Source organism: Puma concolor, chromosome E4 (assembly GCF_028749965.1).
Source record: "Puma concolor isolate L17-30 chromosome E4, mPumCon1.1.hap2, whole genome shotgun sequence".
In the NCBI taxonomy this organism is placed as follows: domain Eukaryota; kingdom Metazoa; phylum Chordata; class Mammalia; order Carnivora; family Felidae; genus Puma; species Puma concolor.
The window spans coordinates 32,579,420-32,600,053 of record NC_141683.1 but is presented as its reverse complement, the minus strand read 5'-3'; the positions used below and the strand labels follow the sequence as shown (position 1 = coordinate 32,600,053).

At 35.6% G+C, this 20,634-nt stretch overlaps 1 protein-coding gene across 2 annotated transcripts in view; it reads left to right on the top strand.

The window, feature by feature from the left end:
* NEK7 (NIMA related kinase 7) overlaps positions 1 to 20,634 on the top strand; it is a 163,328-nt gene that overhangs the window by 133,249 nt on the left and 9,445 nt on the right. For both annotated transcript variants that reach the window (XM_086693492.1, XM_086693493.1), the window contains exons 8-9: positions 4,530 to 4,624; positions 8,853 to 8,966. In XM_086693492.1, coding sequence (XP_086549618.1) covers positions 4,530 to 4,624; positions 8,853 to 8,966 — 209 coding nt within the window. The remainder of the gene's footprint in view (positions 1 to 4,529; positions 4,625 to 8,852; positions 8,967 to 20,634) is intronic.

Genomic DNA, 20,634 nt, shown 5'->3' with positions numbered 1-20,634 from the left:
GGCAGGACTTAGTCTGTTTAGTTCTATCTCCCCAGCACCTAGAACAGTGTGTGCCTTATAGTAGGGACCCACTAAACATTTGGTAAAAGTTCAGCCAGATAATTCACATAATGCATTTACACAGTCCCTAGAGCAGGGTAACAATAACAATAACGTTTTCAGGGCCCTGGCGTGGCTCAGTCTGTTGAGCGTATGACTTAGGCTCAGGTCATCATCTTGTGGTTCGTGAGTTTGAGCCCCGCCTCCAGCTCTGCACTGACAGCTCAGAACCTGGAGCCTGCTTCTGATTCTGTGTCTCCCTCTTCCCTCCCCTGCTCGCTCTCTCTCTCTCTCTCTCTCTCTCTCTCTCAAAAATAAAATAAACATTAAAAAATTAAAGAAAAAACAGTAACATTTTCTGAGTTTTTCTCCCTCAGCATTATTAAAGCTCTTGAATGTCATCAGTTGCACTTAAAAGATGACAAATTTTATTTTAGAATTTTCTTCTGCAGAAGAAATACTATTCTACCACCCAGCCATTCTGTATTAACCGTAGATAATACTTACAATTAAATACATTTGGCCTCTCTCTGTTAAGTCTGCCAACATAGTTTCTGGGCTGATTTAAGATTATGAAGGAAAGAATGAAAATTAATTCTTATTCCCCGAAGTTGTGTCTATCTGTGTGTTTTTTTGAAATCAAACTGAGATATAAGATGATTAGGGTCCTTTTAATGTTCCCAACAAGAAAGGTTCAAAGCTTTCATTTCTGCAGTTTGCTTTAATTCTAAGAGAACATTTCTAAACTGAATTTGTTTGTTTGTACTCTCTGACTTAAAACACTCCACTCCACTTTCCTATGTAATAGCTTAAAGAAAAAAAGGACTATATTACTTTTTTCCATTTTACTTCCCATCTGGATTTTTGTAGGTTTTTGTTTTGTTTTGTTTTTTTATGAGTGCTGCAGAATTCAGAGCAAAATGGTCTCACAAATCATCTCTTCTTTCTCATCACTGCATCTTAGAGGTGAGGGAAGTGAATAAAAAGAGAAGTTAGTTAAGTGTTCCTAGCTAGTTAGTGAGGTAAGATGTGAAATAGGTTTCCTGATCTTTGAATGGTTTTGCCCTGTCTTCCTTGTTTCAAACAAACAAAACGAAATGGAAAAGAAAAAAAAAAAAAAATAGCAACCCAATCTAACCTATAAACAGATGCCTCAGTAGTTCTATTTTTTTTCTCAATTCAAGTCTTTGCAGAAATTGTAGTACTAAATGTTGAAAAAATTCTGCATCTAACTTGTTCTGATAATATGGAAGTTATTAATTAATTTAGTCATATATTCCGTAATAACATGTTAGCAGAATTTTTTGACTCTTAAGCATAATGTAGAACTTCTGAAAATCGGTCTTCATTTTGTTCAGGATAAATTTTAGAACGTATTTATTGTTAATAGAGTATATACAGTGTGAAGCTTTTCCCATCTTATTTGTATTTGAATGATTATCTTAGTATATTTCAAAGATCCAATAGCGTTTTTAGTTGTTAGCAATTTTCCCCTAATATCAGCCTTTCTCTGTTACTGTTTTTTTTTTTTTTTTTTATGACGTTATCATCGATTTCTTACTTTCACGTATGTCAGGAGGTTGAAATAAATATCTGCTATGGTAAGATATATTCCCATTTTATCTACAGCCATAAATTCTCAAAAGATTAGTAAAATTACACAACTTGCTGTCTCCATGCGCCTCAACACACAGTAATTTGCATGATCGTTTTAATATCTAATCATATCATTCTATAACTCTCCCTTTTCTTGTACAGTTGTTAAGTCACAACATTCTTGAGGCAGTAGTAATAATAGACACAGCTGTTGTGGATTTTGTAAAAGGCTTTTAGGAAATAATTATATATCCATTAAATTTGAAATGTGGAAGACCTATCACTGCATGAAAATGAATTTCATATTTTCCTGAGCACTTAAATTTTTTGACCTCTTTGCTAGGTAGAGAGGAAGGATGAATCTGTTTATGTGATGGGGTGCAACCTCTCTGCTCAGTGTCAGTCAGTAGAAGAGCCTTGTCCAGGATGGAGGTGCACTTTAGGGAGCATGTAAGAGGGAGCAAGTGGAAATTCCCTCTTCTGCCGTGTTCAGCAGTTAATTATGATTTTATCCAATTAATAATTGTAGTGCAGGATACACACTTTCTCCTCTTCCTACATGACTCTTTTGGAGATGTGTCAATCAAAAGGTGAGTAGCATCCTTAGATTTATATTTTAATATATTCAAGATCTGTATACCTGAAATATTAAAACGAAATCCGCCTATTTAGCCTAAAGAAGTTTGTTATTTATAATATGAAGAGGAATCAGTATCTAAGTTTGCAGTGTCAGTGTTAACCTAATACGTCACTTTTTGTAATGACCGCTAGCAGCTCACTCGAAAAGGCTTTTCTTCCCATTAAAATGTTTTACATTGTAAGTTTAGCTCAGTCGAATACCCGCATCATTCTTTTTCTCTGCTTCCTTCACTTGTGGGTCGTCCGTGAGTTCAGTTGTGTTGCAGTCAAGGTGTTGTGCTGGGGCTAATCTCTGTAAAACGCTAGCATTTGTTCTTTTTCCCTATCATCAATCTTTCACACTCCTATCAAACCCCTAATGTATCAGCAGGTTTCCCAGAGCTACTGGTTAAAATTACCTTTGCTTTTGGTAAACTCTGAACCTTCAAGCCTCAGTGTTTTCAGTTGCCCCCTGTGGATTCCGTGAAGCCTCTCTCTGCACATTCCTCACTGCCACTCACTTGCTTTATGTCCTGAAACCAGGAGCCTGTGCAGAGCCCTCTTATTATTCCAAGTGTACCCACCACCCGTCCTTAGGTCGAGGGAGGGTGTAAATACCTCCAATAATCAGTGTCGCTTATGCAAGCTACAAGTGAAGGTGGTTGAAGCTCCCAAAGCTGGAGAGCTCATGTTTATTTTACCTGATAACAATTCAGATTGTTTAATCCTTGCTGTTTCTGAAAGTTTCTTAGCTTTTCTGACCCTGACAGACATTGGCAAACTTCCTTGCCTCGAAATAAGTACTACAATTAAGTAGGTTATTTCTTAAGGTCTGTCTTAACTAATTTCGTATTTGACTAGTTCATATTTTATTTAAATTTATTTTATCCTCCTATGGTCCTGTTCTTTTTTCATTTCTTCGCTTTCATAGAAAGCGTCCATTGTGACTAGGACCCTCCATTCTTAGTAAAAATGGATTCCAGTACAGATAGGATTCCTTGTGGATACGTAGTTCCTGACGTTTTCACCTTCAGTGCAGTATAGTTTCCACACACAACTATTAGTTTACAACCTTATTCTTTTGGAAAACTGACTCCTGCCTTTTAGAATGATACTTTGATTGTTGCTGTGGCTCTTCCAGTTGTCTCTGACTAAATACCCCTGCTCAGGACTGTGAGTTACAGTCTCATGAAGATTTACACTAACTGTCTGGGGAGTTCTTGAAAATTAACAGAAAAAAGGGAAATGTCCTTCTCTCTGTGAGTAGCAGCATCTTTTTTGGTAGGTTTTGCCTCAAGCAAGTAAAATTCTAAAATCTCCTTCTCAAACTTTGGGTCTGTATTTGGCAAAAAAAACCCTTAGGCTAATGATTGTGAAGTAGCCATCTATATCTGAAATTGAAGATAGTCACTTTGAATGTCACTTAACTGTTTTACCTTTCAAAAAATAACTTACATGCCTTTGCTTACTTTTTAATGTTTAATAAATATTAATTTATTACATTATGATTTATAATGTTAGCATTTTGTAAAATGGCCATAAAAAGGGGAAACATGTATAAGCACATCAAAAGAAACAAAAATAAAAATTATCTACAGTATCTTGTCTTTAAAAAAGTCTCAGTAGTAATAACTCAGATATTTTTCTAGGGATGTCGGTGACCTTTCACATGTTATTGTGTAACCCTTCGATGCACAAAAGTCTGTTCTAATGTTTCAAAAGTGGTAGTAGGTAGGGTACTGAAGGGTAATGATTATATCATTCATAATTTTAAGAGCTACAACTGTGTTATAAGGAATGTTTATTAAAGCTAATGAGCATGATTTATTTATATACACTCTACTAAATTGTGATATATTAATGTTTATATTAAGTACATGATTATACCATGATGCTTGATTATTTGAGATATGCAAGCCGTATTTTTTTTAAATAAAGAAATGAAGCCAATGTGAATCACTTGAGTAGATTTCCTTGTTAGAATTCCTTGGTGTTACTTTAGTTATGCTCCCGAGAATCTCCCTGAATTGATCAAAAGGAAATAAAGTTCAACTCACTACACCCTTTTTAATATAGGATAGATGTTGCTGTGCTGTATAAGGGTCAGGGAGTAGAGGAAGTTAAAAAGTTTTAAGTATTCGCAAAAACCATTTTCTGATTCTAATGAATTATTTTGGTGATATTTTTTAATCTAGAATTTTGTGTCTAAAATTTCTTACCACAGCTGCATCTTCATTTTTAGACTCCTCTTGTTTTGTTTGGTTTGCTTTTTGCAGTGGGTACACCTTATTACATGTCTCCAGAGAGAATCCATGAAAATGGATACAACTTCAAATCTGACATCTGGTCTCTTGGCTGTCTACTGTATGAGGTAAGTAATGTTGATAAATTCCGTATATTGATGTATTTTAGTTACTATAATATATTTCCTCTATTCTTATACACTTATTTTCTTTCTGAATGATGTTTAAGAATTGGCTTTTTAGTTGCGAAAGGTCAATTCATTGACTTAGTAATTGTTTTTGTAACGGTAATTATACATTCTTGCACATTTATTTCCTCTAAATATTTTTAAATTGTTTCCTTCTGGTGAGAATTTTATTTTGAAAAATATTTGTAATGTTAATGTAATGTTTTTCTGCATATCTTACGTATGAAAATGTACACCTGAACATCTGTAAAATAACTTGCTTATCCATGCATAGCAGGGGAAGTATAATGGAATGGATTTAAAACATGAAAGTATGGTGAATATCTTTTTCAGTACTCTTTCACTCTTACGGAGAGTAGTAATTCAGCTTTAAGGATAGTAGGTAAATAGATAATTTTGCTAGGTTATCACTTAATTTTGTTTCCATGAGTAAACAGTTGTTTTGGTAAAGCTTAGTGAAATTCTCTCCTGTTCTACTGGTGATAATTTATGAAAGGAAAATGGGAATCATCTAGGTAGATCCTCTAGCAAATATTGCCGTGCAGTGATTTGGATGGATAGAAAAAAAGCATACTATGAGCACATTTTACATCCACATTATATAGTAATGGTATGAAAAAGCACTCAAGACGAGTGACTTCTGTAAATTTATGTTTTAATCGAATGGTATAATTTTCCTAGTGACACAGGCTTTAAGTCAGAGCTGTTAATTAAAGGTTAGTCTACATCTAAGTAACTATTTTAATAAAATAAAATGAAGGAAAATAATACATGGAATCACTTTCATGTTTTAACGTATGTAAAAGAAATCTAAAGTGTATAGACAGAAGCCACTGTATTTCTTACTCTATATTTTGTGTTCCTGTCCTCCTGATTTAAATGAAATACATGATGAGATCATCTATTTTAATTGCCCACCTATTACTTGGAAGTAAACCAGCAGAAGGTTTATTTTTTAAATGTGTATCATGATCTTTAATTATATATTATGGTTTACACTTTCAAATTTCCTTAATTTAAGGAACCTGAGATTATTTATTTTTTTCTTCCTACGAAAGTGACTAATGACCACTTTAAAGAATGGATTTTTAAATATTCTTAGGTAACATTCCTAGGATAATTTTTATTACAAAAAATTATGAATCAGTGATAGGACAAAATATGTTCTTATGTATGCACTAGAGATTAAAAGAGATTATGCTCACTAATTTGATACAATGCTGAAAAGAATTGATTTTGATTATATTAAGTTGCTACAATGTTTAAATACCACTTTGTACATTTTTAAATATTTCATATTTCTTTAGGTAACGTTAGATTTCTTTATGTCATAATCTTATATTATCAAGGCAGCATTTTCCTTTTAAACATCTAAAGGTAAACAACAAATTGGTTTGCACTAACGATGAAATTTAGCAATGAAAGAGAAAAAGTTCAATTAAGGTAATAAAGGTTTTCTGAGAAGTTCGTCTGAGTCTTTTAGGGTCACTAGACTCTTATATCAAAACTGAAATAATTCTTCACATTCTGGATTTGCTTTGAGAGGCAGTGTCTCATTTTTATGTATTTTTAAAATGATCACCAAAATAGAAATGATTTCTTTGGACACTCCTACATCCATGAGTTTTATGTGTTGTGGACGGTTTTGAGTTAAAAGTATTTATCATGGTAATGATAGTTCTCATCTCAGTAAATTTTCTCAGTTCCTCTGTGCAACTCATGTGGAAAGGACTAAAATTTTTCTCAAGATTTAATTTACCTTTATGTTCTGTCTCCTTCCAGTTATGTTTCCATATAATGTTAATAGAAATACCCAGCAATTAATCTTTCAAAAATTGGCCACAACCTCTCTCAGACATTTTATATTATATCCCACTAAGAATTTACTCTTAACAATGAAGGAGCAGGAAGCTTTTTTGAAAATGTATTTTAAACTCAGAAAATTAGACTTTCAAATATTCCTGAAACCTCAAAAAAAAAAAAAAAACTAGCAGTACAGTTTTAATTGATATGCAACAAAGTAGACTTTACTAATTAAAATCAAGATGCTGTGCTTTTGCTACATGGACCTTTACATGGAAAAGTAGGTTTTACACATTTCCTTTATTGTTCAGTGCAGCAATTGCATCCTTCTAGGGTTGTAGGTTGGTGGCTTACAGTTCAAAAAAAAAGAGAGCTGCCACCAGCCCCGAAGACAGACAGTGGGCTTTCGTCCCTCCGACACCCCCAGAATACTAATCAGGAAAGTCAGACCCTGGAGGTCAGGGAGCAAGTCAATCATTCTAGCGATCGTCTCAGTGTGGAGGATCAAATTAGCCTGAAAAATTCAGCTGCTGGGAGGAGAGGGCGAGCAGCTGTCAGGGGCAGCATCGAGATGCACTAATGAACCAGATGAATAGTGCAAAAGCTTGAAAATAAAAACAGGACAGTTGACATTTTTCATCTGTCAAAGCAGGAGATGCATGAAAATATACTATTCCTGTTTTAACTCCTTAGGGGACATTCAGATTTTTTTTTTTTTAACACTGCAGTATTGAGACAAAAGTGCTGTAATGAACTCCTAACAGAGGATAATGAATATATGTACATTTACGTAGGGTTTTTGCAAACGTGGAAAGACTATAGTTTATACCTACGGTGTATTTTTTTCTAAGGTGGCATTTATAATTCTCTATCATAAAGTGGCCTTGCATTTTAAACCAAACCAGAAAACGTGATCATTCTTGATAGCGCCTCTTCGAGAAATTTCCTCTCAGATGGAGGGTTTTATATGTTTAGGGCCATTCGTATTGTTTTTACTTTTTTCTCCTCATGTGGAACAACCTTTCCTGAGGTGGTTTCGTATGGGTTTATGTAAGTTTTATATAAAATGCAGGCTGGGTAAAACTGTGTCAAGCTACTTTGCAGGTTTGATTTCCAGTGCCGTCCCCTCCTCGTTTAAGGCTGCGAAGGAGTTAAAGCTCTGTCTGGAGCACCAGAAGACAGATGAGAGCCATTTTCAGCTTGTCCTGTCCCCACTGACGCTCACTGAGTAGCACAGCATGGACTAGCGTGTTTCACACACACTCTGCCTGTCTGGGGAATGTACACATTGTCCTTCCAAAATCAAACTTATTAGCACATGTAGAAAAGGGTGACTGACTTTGGGGCAGCCTCGCACTCCGTGTTGTATTCTTGCTGCTGCGGTTCAAAGATTTAGAAGGTTTTGAACAGGATGCGAACATTTTAAATTGAATTTTTTAGTTTGTAACCCTGCTTACCACAGTACTTGCTTGCACTTTAAATGTCAACTTAGAACCTTGTCTGAAAATAAATTTAAATCCAATAATGTCTTTTTCAAAGTTGATCATTCTTTGAGTCTTTTTTTTTTTTTTTTCTGGATAGAAATCTCATTTGGATGCCTTGAAGGAGCCGCTATGACTCAGAGAGCTTTTGAACATATTTAGTATTTTTGAGACATTATCGAAAGAAAAGAAGTTCTAGTTCATTGTAAACTACTTGAGAATCAGTTATAACATTCAGATTGGAAGGCATTGTTTTTCTTCTCAGAATAATCCTTCCCTACAGAAACTGTCATGCAGGATGAAATGCTGTACATTCTACTCCCCAAACCATTGCTTAGATTATAATTCATTTTCAATTTCAGTTTCATTTTTGTGATATTTTGACCATTGCATGGTTGTTAATACCACTGAGGTCTGTTTAGTCATGAGATGGATTGGTCGTTTTTTATAGCATTATATTTACAAAGCGTTTTAAGTTTCTTTATGTTCTTTTTCTCAATACTGGGGTATGTCATATATGTATGTATGAGTGTGGTGTGTGTGGGTGTGTGGTGTGTGTGGGTGTGTGTGTGTGTGTGGGTGTGTGGGTGTGGGTGTGGGTGTGTGTGTACTTATACACACACACCCCCACACACACACACACGTACACTAACCATTTCTCCCTTAAGGGATTTTAAATGGCGACAAAAATAACCAAAAATTGTAATAAGATTTATAGAACTTACTCGATAATTCTCAGAAAGGAATATTCATAAAATCTAAATGCCCAAATAACTTTATTGAAAGTATTTGTAGCTGTTTCTACCCCTGTGCAATATACTCGATGAAATCTCATTTAAAAGTTACCATATAACTATATCAGTTTCATTGGGAGCATTTTACAGATGGCTGCGTTACAGAGTCCTTTCTATGGTGACAAAATGAATTTGTACTCGCTGTGTAAGAAGATAGAACAGTGTGACTACCCACCTCTTCCTTCAGATCACTATTCAGAGGAAGTAAGTCATTTTTCGGTCCATGTGTTTGTCTGTTGTTCATTTCGCTAACATTTGCATTTTATTAAGGAAAAAAAATTTTTTTTTAATCCAGAAACACAAATGACAAGTATGGTGGCAGAAATTGCACTTTTCATTCTGTTTTCCTTCTCTTGGAGACTTACTGTTTAAAGGGTTGACTCTGCAGTTCCTAAAGTGGAGTAGAACACAGCACAGCATGTGGTGTGAAATTGGTCAGTTCTTAGGTGTGATGAGAAGGGTAGCTGACTTTGCAGCATACTGAACACGGCAAAGGGCAGAATCTGTGCTCAAACCCCGGCTCTCGTTGACCAGCATGGCTGGTGCCTTCTTCACAAGGCAACTGGTCACTCTCACAGTCTCAGACCAACAGTTACAACTTTCCATTTTGGCAGAACTTCCTCTCATCCATGTTTTCCACAATTTGAAGCATACATCTTTTAGCTTTACGTGTCTCTACCTTGTTCTTTCAGAGTTACCCTCCCTCCTTCGACCATATCTAACGTGTCATTGCCTCACTGTCGCCATCAAATCCCTGTGGGAAATGTTTTGAGGTTGTCATTAGTAGACATGGTAAAATGTATATTGGGTGGGATTGAAAATTTTAGGAAACTTTACTGTATTAAAATCTGAGTCTGAATCCTTGTCTTGCTTTGGTGGTTCATCGAAGTAAGTTGCTTTGGCTCTACCCAACATACAGTTTTTTTTTATTGAACAAAACCTCTCCTATTTTAGCCCAGTACGTTTTGCCAGTATTTAAGGAGGAGATAGGCAGAACAGCAATATCTTGGGTAAACTAAATGTGTTCACATAACTCTTTTTGGAAAGCTTACTGGGGAACATACCCAGAGAAAACACTGTCTTGAGTTAGGACATCTCACCCTCTCATGAGCAACAGATTTTTTGCCCAAGGGAAATGGCAAGGAGCAAAGGAAAATATAAAACAATTATAACATTCACTTATTAGGTAGTCTTGTCACTCTATCTTGAAATGAATAGCAATTGGTTTTAGTTTTATAGAAGGAAAATTGAGTCAGTGTAACTTGAATAATAAATCTCTCTAAAGAATTTTTAGCATGTGGAAAGCATTTGAGGGCCTAGAATGCTGTAAGTACCTTTTTTCCTTGTGGTTTTGATACTAATAATCACTTGATGCCTGGTGTTGTTGTTGTTGTTGTTGTTGTTTGTTTGTTTCATAGCCTTTGTATTACGGTAATTAAAAATAAACTCTGATAAGGCAAGGATGATGATTGAGAAGTATTACCTTTATTTGATGTTAATGCTATTATGTTAGCCATTTTTAATTACTATTTTGGGTATGGAATATAAATATGGCATTTCACAAAACCAACTTCAGAATGATAGGCCTGGAAATACAGTAGGGTGTGAACAATAATGCAAAATGATGGCAAGAATGTCAGGGGCCGTTCTTTGTTGTGTCATTCATGCTGTCTTCTTTTTTCCATGAAGCGCATGAATATTTCACATATCTGCATCCTCATCCCCTATTCTTCTTGACTAATTTTCAGACTGTCTGAATTTGCATTTCACATGGTAGCTGATTAGGAGATGCGGAGTGCAGCAGTGAAGCCTCAGCAGGCGGTTACCATGGTGACCTTCAGCAGGATTTTAATGATGATACCACTAGTGGTTCGTTGAAGTCGGCCTGCCTGCAGGGCTACCTCACCGCAGCTAAGTGTGAAGTTGGATATGCGGATTCTCAGCCAAGGGGCAGATATCAAAGTCTGGCCCAGATAGAAGGTCTCAGAGTTGGGAAGGGAAAACAGATTCCACTTTTTAGCTCACCCTATATAGTCACCAGTTTCGAAAAGAGATATAAAGCGAAACATGTTGTATGGGGTACTTTCCAAAGAAGACAGTACAGTTTCTTATGTTGGTAAAATCTGTCGTGATGCTGTGGTGAAATAAAAGGCTATTAAACTAGGTAAACACGGAAACGAATTCTTACTAAAGAAATGAGGTACGAAAAATACAGACTAATAATGTTAATCGAATCTTTTCAGTTATGTGGAAAAGTTCTCAGAACAAGAGCTTTGAAATGCAGATGTGCTAATAAATATTTTCTCTCCTTAAGTAGGAACTCTGTTTGTAACATAATTACTCAGAATTTATGGTAGCAAAAAACCTGAGCAGCTTTGATGCTGTGATACTTTAGTGGGATCTCAAATATTTCCTTATATAGTAGGCTTTTTAGATCTCTTAAAAGTTCAAATTGCCATTTCATTTTTTAGCATGAACAATGAAAAGTAAAGCATAAAGTTTCTAAATGACCAACTCTTAATTAAAGGACCAGTTCGCTAAGTGTCCATTCTACAGCTAAATTGGTAGCAGGCTCTGTAACTGTCTGAAAAATAAAAAAAATTAAGCAAATTAATTTCCCACTAACTGCCTATTAGGAAGCTTATCAAATTGATTTTAGCTACTGCTACATTATTAAGGCTGCAGCCCAAACAGGTTTTGAAGGGAGAATTTCATGAAAATAGTAGCTGTGCCCACTACCAGCCTTGATCAGTAGGAATAAGGAACTCTATAAGATTTGTTTCTAGCTGTAGTCATTCCAGTTAGAAGAACTCAGAGTTTAAAAGCTTGGGGTGTTTTTTATTTCTTATATTCAAGCATTACAAACCAAAAATGAGAAATAGTGTCCTTTGGAAAAATAAGCCCGGGTGCCAAATCTTTCCTTTTGAATGATACTGTTATCATTATGTACAAATGATTAGGACTATAGATTGAAATATGTCAGCTGTACGTGAATGATATTGGGATGTGTATATTTTATAGCTTAGTAAAACATTTTTGTTTATAGCAAACAGTAGCTTTTGGTGTTCAGTGCTCTTTCTTTTTCTAGTAATGGTCTCATTCGTGTATCCCTGGGAAACTACTGTATTTAAAACCATAAAAATCTTGAGTTGAAAAGATAGATATTTTTCCTTAGATATCTCTTAGGTTTAATTAAACTTGGGATTGTTGGTGTTGTGCAATTAACATCCGTGAAGTTAAAATGTATTGAACATTGGGGCGCCTGGGTGGCGCAGTCGGTTAAGCGTCCGACTTCAGCCAGGTCACAATCTCGCGGTCCGTGAGTTCGAGCCCCGCACCGGGCTCTGGGCTGATGGCTCAGAGCCTGGAGCCTGTTTCCGATTCTGTGTCTCCCTCTCTCTCTGCCCCTTGCCCGTTCATGCTCTGTCTCTCTCTGTCCCAAAAATAAATAAACATTGAAAAAAAAAAATTTAAAAAATGTATTGAACATTTACTATATAGAAGGAATTATGACTCAAAAGCGCCCTTATAATCTGATCCTGGCTTATCTATCCAGACCTACTGATCACAGGATACTCTCTGCTTTCCCTAACTGTCCCAGTGCAGGTTATCCTCAAAGGTCCATGAATTTCCACGATTTTATGGATGCCGTTTCCTCTTTCTGAAATCCCCCTTCCCCTGTTTTTTACCAGGCTAACTTACCTCTTTGAAGCAAAGCTTGGGCATCCTCTCCCGCACTAAGTTTCCCTGCTCCCCTTTCTTCTCTCCCCATACCCTCCTCCCTTGGCAATACACTGCATGGCAGTCCTTTCTTTGCACACAGCCCCCACCTCCCACCCCCAGACTGTCTAGCTCCTGCTCCTGAGTACAGTAACTGCTTTTTATCTGTATCTCTAGGGCTTGGCATATTAAAAAGGTTCAGCCATTGATTGATGGAATGAGGAAGTGAAAGAGTGAGATTAAAGGAATAAATGAAAAAATAAGTGCACCAATTATTTGACAATTGGATGAATGAAAAAACTTCTCCAAAGAACTTTCTTTCCATCCAGTAAGGCAGACAATTACTCAAAAGACAGGCCAGAATCTATGATTATTTTATTTTATTGATATCACCCACCATATGATTTTTTCATTCTTATCAACAAACAGCATCATTTCTGGAAATGCCCAGTGTCCATTTATTGGAAAATAAGACAAACAGATTTTTTTTCCTTCCATTTCAGTATTTAATTTCTTTGAGAGTCACAGGAGTGGTCATCAAAAGTAAGCATTTTCACTGTTCTCTCATGACTCTTAAGTTGAAAAACAACAGCAAATAGTTATATTGACAGTTATTTACAAAGTGTAAAATGTGAGTCTATGCTGAGTTCTTTTTAGCCAATACATTTTTTGAAAATCCATAGCATTAATGTCATGCAGAATGGAAATTCTGTCTCTTTCAATACTTTTTGTTTATTGTAAAAAATTCTTAATTAAGTAGAGAAGACATGACAAAGACTGAACAGAATTGTACCTTGGCAGTTGCTTTTGGGAAGCTTGTCATCATTTTAGGTTTGAACAGATAAGTTTGGAAGGAAGTTCTGGGAAGTTGAGTCAAGGGTTTGCAGACAAAAGTGAAAAATGGAAATAAATAGGGAGAATAAAGGTGACCTTGGTTTGAGAAAGTAGAAATTAAACTCAGGATTTGAAAAAACAATGCTTTGTGCAAAAACAAATTTAAACACCTATGTAGAGCATGGGTGAGAGGGTTGAAACTTCCTGAATGAAATCAGCTGTATTGTAGCAGCACTTGTCCATCTGTGCTGACTGCCAGAGGAGATATGTACCAGCTTCCTGGTCATTTCAAGGTCATTGTAAATAAAAATGTTCTACTTTTGTAGAACACAGTATCTGTCAGTATCTGTGGTTATCTTCTAATTATATTTTTGAAAACTTGCTAACTCAGTAGGGCTCCTTTTTTTTAATTTTTATTTTTTTAATATTTATTTATTTTTGAGAGACAGAGGCAGAGCATGAGCAGGGGAGGGGGAGAGAGAGAGAGAGAGATAAAGAGTCTGAAGCAGGCTCCAGGCTCTGAGCTGTGTGGTAGCACAGAGCCCAACGCGGGGCTCGAACTCATGAACTGCAGGACCGTGACCTGAGCTGACATCGGAAACTCAACCGACTGAGCAACCCAGGCGCCCGGGGCTTCTTCTTTTTATACACGGAGAAACCAAAATATAATTTTGGAAATGCAATTATTGAACCCGTAATCAGTTTTCAGATCATTGAATGCTTCTCTTGTTCATTAAACGTGTTTGTTTTGCCACTTTATGTCTCCAGCTCACAGATAGAAAGGTGTCTGTTCTTATTTAAAATCAGTGAATGGGACTCTACTTCTCAAGTATGCAATTATCTTCTAAAATACCAACCTAAAAGATCACATCCAATCAGAGAATTAATGGAGAATGAATGAATGCTCATAGACTTTTACCTCATAAATAACAAACTTTCTTTTTTACTTTAACCTCCATTCCAGTGCCCCTCTTTTTTTTTTTTTTTTTTTTTTTTTAAAGAGAGATGGAGGGTAGGAGGAGGGGGTATTCCTCTGCCTTTCTGCCTTCCCAGGAATAGTTTACCCTGCTTTACTTAAATGCGTGAAGAATTTCCAGCACCATTTTTATTATTCTTGAGACAAGCATTGATTTTCCCCAGGTATTTAAAATATAAAGATTAAAAAGTACAGTGCTTTTTCTATGTGTGATTATGTATACATAACAATAATAAAATATTTAGTTGAACTGAACTGATTTCAGATATTTATAGGTTCTTGTAGAGTATAAATATATTTACACGGCTTTAAGCAAAATTGGAATAGTGATTTTTTTTTCAACTGAGAAATCGCCATTTTTTTTTTAAGCCATATAAGAACTTTCCTGTTAAAGAAATAAAGGCAGTGACATTCTTCCCATTTCACATCTGAGCAAACAGAGAGCCAGGTAGTGTCAGAGCCACTACCCGACCAGGCGCTGTTGTGCCTCTGCCTCGTGGCATCCCACTGCGTGTGCTACAAGGCCACGCAGCCTGAAGTAAACTCTCGGGTGTTGTGTGAGCGAGCGCTTCATGTTTCCCTTCCATTTTTTCATCTTTCTTTTTTCTGTTTTCACCCACCATATTGATCTGGAATCTCCTTTCCTCTGCCTTGTGGTAACCAGGTGCGGGGGAGGGGCAGGGCGTCATGTAATGAAGGAATGAGGAAGCTATTTGCGGAAGGATAGCATTCTTTTTACATATCAGAGTTTGTGGAAACTACACAAGTAAGATACCAGATACATGGGTCCATAATCTACCAACCAAAAAGTGTTACAGTTTGTCACAATTTTGCTGATAAGAGAAAGTTTATTTTCCAAAGAGTTACCCTTTAAGGGTGAGTGTTAAATGAACGCCTTAAAAATTATAACTGAAGTTTTTCACCTAACATTTATAAATAACTTCTGTTTGTATTATATTTAAATTCAGAATATGCTTAAAGCAGCTCATTTTGAAGTTTGAGTCCATAACAAAAACATGACCTTTGCTTTAGTCATAAAAGAGCTGCTGCTTTGTGTATATAAGGCAAAAAAAGATGAGAGTCTCAGGGACAGATTATTTTCACATACTTTGAAGTTAAACTAAGTTTATAAAACTTTTTTATTCATTGGAGCAGTCTACATAGTTTTATTTTATAGTTGCCAGATTCACAACTTTTAATAGAACTATATATATTCCCTGGAGTTGTTAGTCAAAATTAACCCATGTTATTTAAATTTGTGCTGGAGGAAACTTCCTAATACATGATCCCAGGAATATTTACATGAGAGACATTAAATTAAATGGCACAATAAATGTTTGGAGCTAAATCTGCTTTCACGGCTATCTCTGTACTCCTTATAATCATGTCATCCAATGCTAAGTGAGATGAGACTATTTATAATAGTAAATATATAACTGTGCCATTATTTATTAAGATTAACTTAACATTCAGTGTTATCTCAAACACTGTTAATAATGTTTGATTTTCCTTCTTAAAAAATGGGTTCAGTGAGTTAGCTGTTCTCATCATTTATAATACCAGTTGACCACCTTAGTTAGAGTTGCCATATAAGATTAGATCTTTAAGCTTTGAATGTTCCATTTTTGTTTAAAAAATATATTTAAGTAGGCCCTTTGTTCACTTATGCTTCAGAAGTGACACGGGGGACTTGCTCCTTAAAGACATGAATCCAAAACGGTGCCCTATATTTCACATCTCCTGTGGGATCCTATAAAACCGTGTAACTTTCTGTAAGACTTTCACAGTTTTCAAAAGACACACTGAATGATCTTCAGTTGTGAAATATAGACATTACATTACCTTATATCTGTGTAAGATTGCTTTCTTTTCCTTTCTCCCTCTACCCCCAAGTCAATCACTGGTGATGCTTTGGTGTACAAGTTGGGTACGCCTAATCATTTTGTATAAATATCTAAAGCTCCGAAATATAGTGTACTTTAATGTATTAGACCCACTTTGGGGTGCTAAAATGTGTCCTTGGGTAGATGGAAATTGGGTATATCTGGGAGGCTGATATAACATAATTGGTCTCAGAGGGATTAAGATGGGGGTGAAAAAGAAACAGTACCAATAGCACCAGTCTTTATTATTCTATTGAGAATTGTGTTAGTGACCTAAAGCTATAATGCACAAAGAGCCCTATTGTTATTACCTGTACGTGACTGAACTTGATATGTAATTGGGTTATCGCCCTGCTAACAATGACTGTTAGCACTCTCTTCTTTTAAATATTTCTGGTACTAACCCATAGGCTTTGATATTTCTTTGGAAATATATAAATCAATATATATTGGTATTTTCTCCACTTTATTGAAAACAAATATTCATTAATTTCCATATATAACTCTGTGATTTCATAATCCTTTAGAAATGTCATAGAGAATTGATTTTATTTTTGCTCTATATGCTTTTACTCATTTAAATATTTCTGTATTGCTTTTTAAATTTCCCTTAAGCATCTGAATTAAACAGTTTTCCTTCTGATTTTGTAAGGCTTTTTGTGTAATCCGACCTCTCTTGTGCCTTATTTTTAACGTGTTATATAAAACAATTTTTTAAAAAGTACAATTTTTTACAAACGTGTTAATACAAACTAAAGAAATTTTTGACATAGCCTAAACCACAAAAAGTTTCTTTATTTACCCCTATTTTTTTTTTCAAAGTTGTAATATCTGCTGATTTTGGCATTATTTCTATAATTTAAAGGAATAAATGGAAAGGTAACTCCCTCAGATGAAACACAAAAATTTTTTGAGCAAGTTGCCTAATGTTATTAGAAATTGAAGCCTGACACACAAGAATATATACAAAATTCTTAAAGTTACTGTAGGAATGTATGTTTCCTTGAACATGGTTAATGGTATTGTACTTAGGACTTCTGCAAAATATTAGATAAATGTTAAAGATTTTTGCCTTCTTTTCTTCCAGAGGTTTATAGGAACTTTTTAAAAAGTGTAAAGACTAACATTGAGGGAAACCTCTAAGATAATTGTTTCATTTTGATTATTTAATGTCTGACTTTCTGAGAGAAAACTTATTAGAGAGATTTTTTATAATTCATCAGTTACTATGTAAATTTATAATCTGGCATAAAAAATCCCATGTTAAAATTCAAGTACATTTTTTTTGTTGTTTGGAAGGAGTTATTGTCACTTTAATGCATGAGTAGGATTAGAAATAACATTAAGGGGCACCTGAGTGGCTCGGTTGAGCATTCCAACTCTTGATTTTGGCTCAGGTCATGATCCCAGGGTCGTGGGATTGAGCCCCACATAGGGCTCCACTCTCAGCATAGAGTGTGCTTAAGATTCTCTCTTTCTCTCCCTTTGCCCCTCTCCCCCACTCACACTCTCTCTCTCTCTCTCTCTCTCTCTCTCGAAAATAATAAAAAAAAGAACATTAAAATTGTCACACTAATCATAATACTAATCCTAACACTTTTTGTCATCATTTAAATGTATGTCTCATGGATAAAGTAGGCCTGTATCTCATTGCAAGTTTTTAGAGCCCTAGAAAAAATTGGGGGGGTTGCTTTTTGATTAGAGTTGGCCTATGAAATATGAGGACATATCTGTTGATTTAGAAACTAAATGAGCCAGTTTTAGAGCTAGCATCTTTCTGAGAATCAAATAGTCTAAAACCATCTTTGTCTATCTGGTAGGTCTCCCGCCTTTGTGCAAAGGTGGCCATGAGGGAACCAGCACATTAAGATTTTTCTCAAGCAGTATATATAACACAGTAACTTTAAAAGCCTGGGTTCTGAAGCTAGACTACTTCAGTTCAAATCCAGGCTGTGCTCCTTACTGCCTTTGTGACCTTCCTCTGTAAAATGTCATAGTGGCGCCCACCCCATGGAGTTGTTAGGAAGACTGAATCATTGAGCCGTGTAAAAATGTATAGGATAGTGCCTGATTCATGAGAACAGAGTTGTTATGGGGACTGAATTGTTAAGCTTTGTAAAAATGTATAGGATAGTGCCTGATTCATGAGAACAGAGTTGTTATGAAGACTGAATTGTTAAGCTTTGTAAAAATGTATAGGATAGTGCCTGATTCATGAGAGGAACTCAATATATATCAGATTTTAGGAAATGGTTTTCTCTCCACTCTGATACTGGAAAATAGCACATAGTTGAAACCCCAGAGAGAGCATATAGAGATCTTTTGATCTGAAAATGTTCAAGGGAACTATATTCCAGTTTTTCACTGAAAACCTAGAAAAAATAACTACTAGTTGTATGGAGCATCTATTATCTAAGTAACATGACCTCTAGATGTGTTGACTGGCTGCAGGAAGTGAAGCCACGAGTAACCAAATGAACCTGATCTGAGTAGTTATTGAACAACTTAAAATTAGAAACTATCTGGCAAAGGTAAGAGTTTTTCCTCTTCCTCTACTGAATGACTTTTAACCTCTTTCTGTTGTCTCCTAATGTTATTCCTTCCTGGTTTCTAACATGTAGGTGACAGTTTTATCCTCCTAGCCATTATTATAGCAGAGGCACAAATAACTCTACCATGTTAAGAGTGACACTGTACTCTTGTATACATTTGAAAGAAGACAGGATGAGATGTGGCCTTATTTATATAACTTGAATTGTTATCTGGTATGACAAGACAATCCATAGATCCATATAAATTTGTATTTTTAAACCAAATTATTAAAGGTATAAAACTTAGTCTATGGCTATTTGTAACATGAAAGTAAGTTTTACATTGTGATTTTTTTCCCATTACATTGCCAAATGACTATTGTAACTGATTTTTCCTCCACTGCGTTAACAAGTCTATTCAGAACAACCAGTGCCTTTAGAACAACCGGCAGTTGTCTCACATATATCCAGGAAAACTTGCACCCAGTTAAGAATTCAGACCTATGTAAATCTCCCATTTTGTGTTACAAACCATCTTTTTTTTTTCAAAAAGAATTTCTGATAACTTACAATAAAAGACATAACTTACCAAGTTATTAAAATAGACATAACTTTAAAAGACATAACTTTTAAAAGACATAAAAGTTATGTCATTAAAAGACATAACTTACCAAGTTATTAAAATAGAAATGGAAGTATAAATTCAGAACCAAGGATGGAAGGGAATGTAAACACACCTAACGTAATGGCCAACAATAGTTGTGTGCTTGAGCTGCCCATCTAGTTATTGCTTCCCTTCTGTCAGGGCTCAAAGGGAAACTGCAAATTATTTCTGTTTTCAAGTTACCAGTTACCCAGAGAAGCCAATGTTCTCTTCCACTAGATTATAATAGAAGTATCTCCTATAAGGATCTATGAGTAATGCACCAGGCAGTGTCTTTAGTAGCAATTATACAGACAATACCTGTGTGATGTTTGATAAAAGCCAAAAGCAAGCATTAAAGCATGGTTTTGGAAAGGTGATTTGGCATTGGGATAAACCAATGAGTTCCCCGATGCAGCCTCCTGGTGGTTTAATTTGATTAAGGAATAGAGTTTGGTTTATCCAAAGTTATAAAGGTGAATTTTATCCCTTTCAAGGCCTTCCCTAAATTTTCACTTTCTTAACAAGTGTCTGATAGGAGCTGTGTAGCACAACTTTCAGGACTCTCTGAACGTTCAAGTTTTTCAATATTCAATACACCGTTAATATTCTTTGCCAAGAACCTAGAGTGATGGATTCTAGTCTGCTGATTTGCTTAAGGGAAAACAAAAAGCCAGTCAGCTTTGACCCCCTCAATTATAGCTGAGGTGTCTCACCACTGTGTTCATTGGATGGAAGTCAGACCAACCCCTGAGAATCTGAATAAAGTACCTGAGATTCTACCTTCTCTGCTCTATGGTGGCCACGATAGAACTGGTATTTCCTATCAGTACCTGGTAACTGACCTCTCTTGATTGGAACTCAGATAATATCTCAAACCAAGTGATATCCCTCTGTAGTGCTAATGATTTGAAATTTAACCAGTTGGTAAGTGTTACTGAGAAATCATTATGCATGCAAAGCTATATTAGGCATCATGAAGAATTCAAACCAAAAGGCCAACTTAGATAAAAGTAAGCAAGCTCTCAACAATGGCGACCAAGGCCTGCATTAAAAATCACATGACTTGGGCTCCAGTTCAGGTTTGACCATTAATTTTTTTAACTGGTTCTTAGTTTCTTCCCTCTGTAAATTGAGATTGTTATGAGAGATTGCAATACTTTAAAAGGATATGGAAGATTTTGTAAAATAGTAAATCCTATATAAATAAAGGATTTTTTAAAATTCAGAAAGATACCTGCCCTTAAATAAAACTAAAGTAACACATGAGTATTTAAGAGAACCA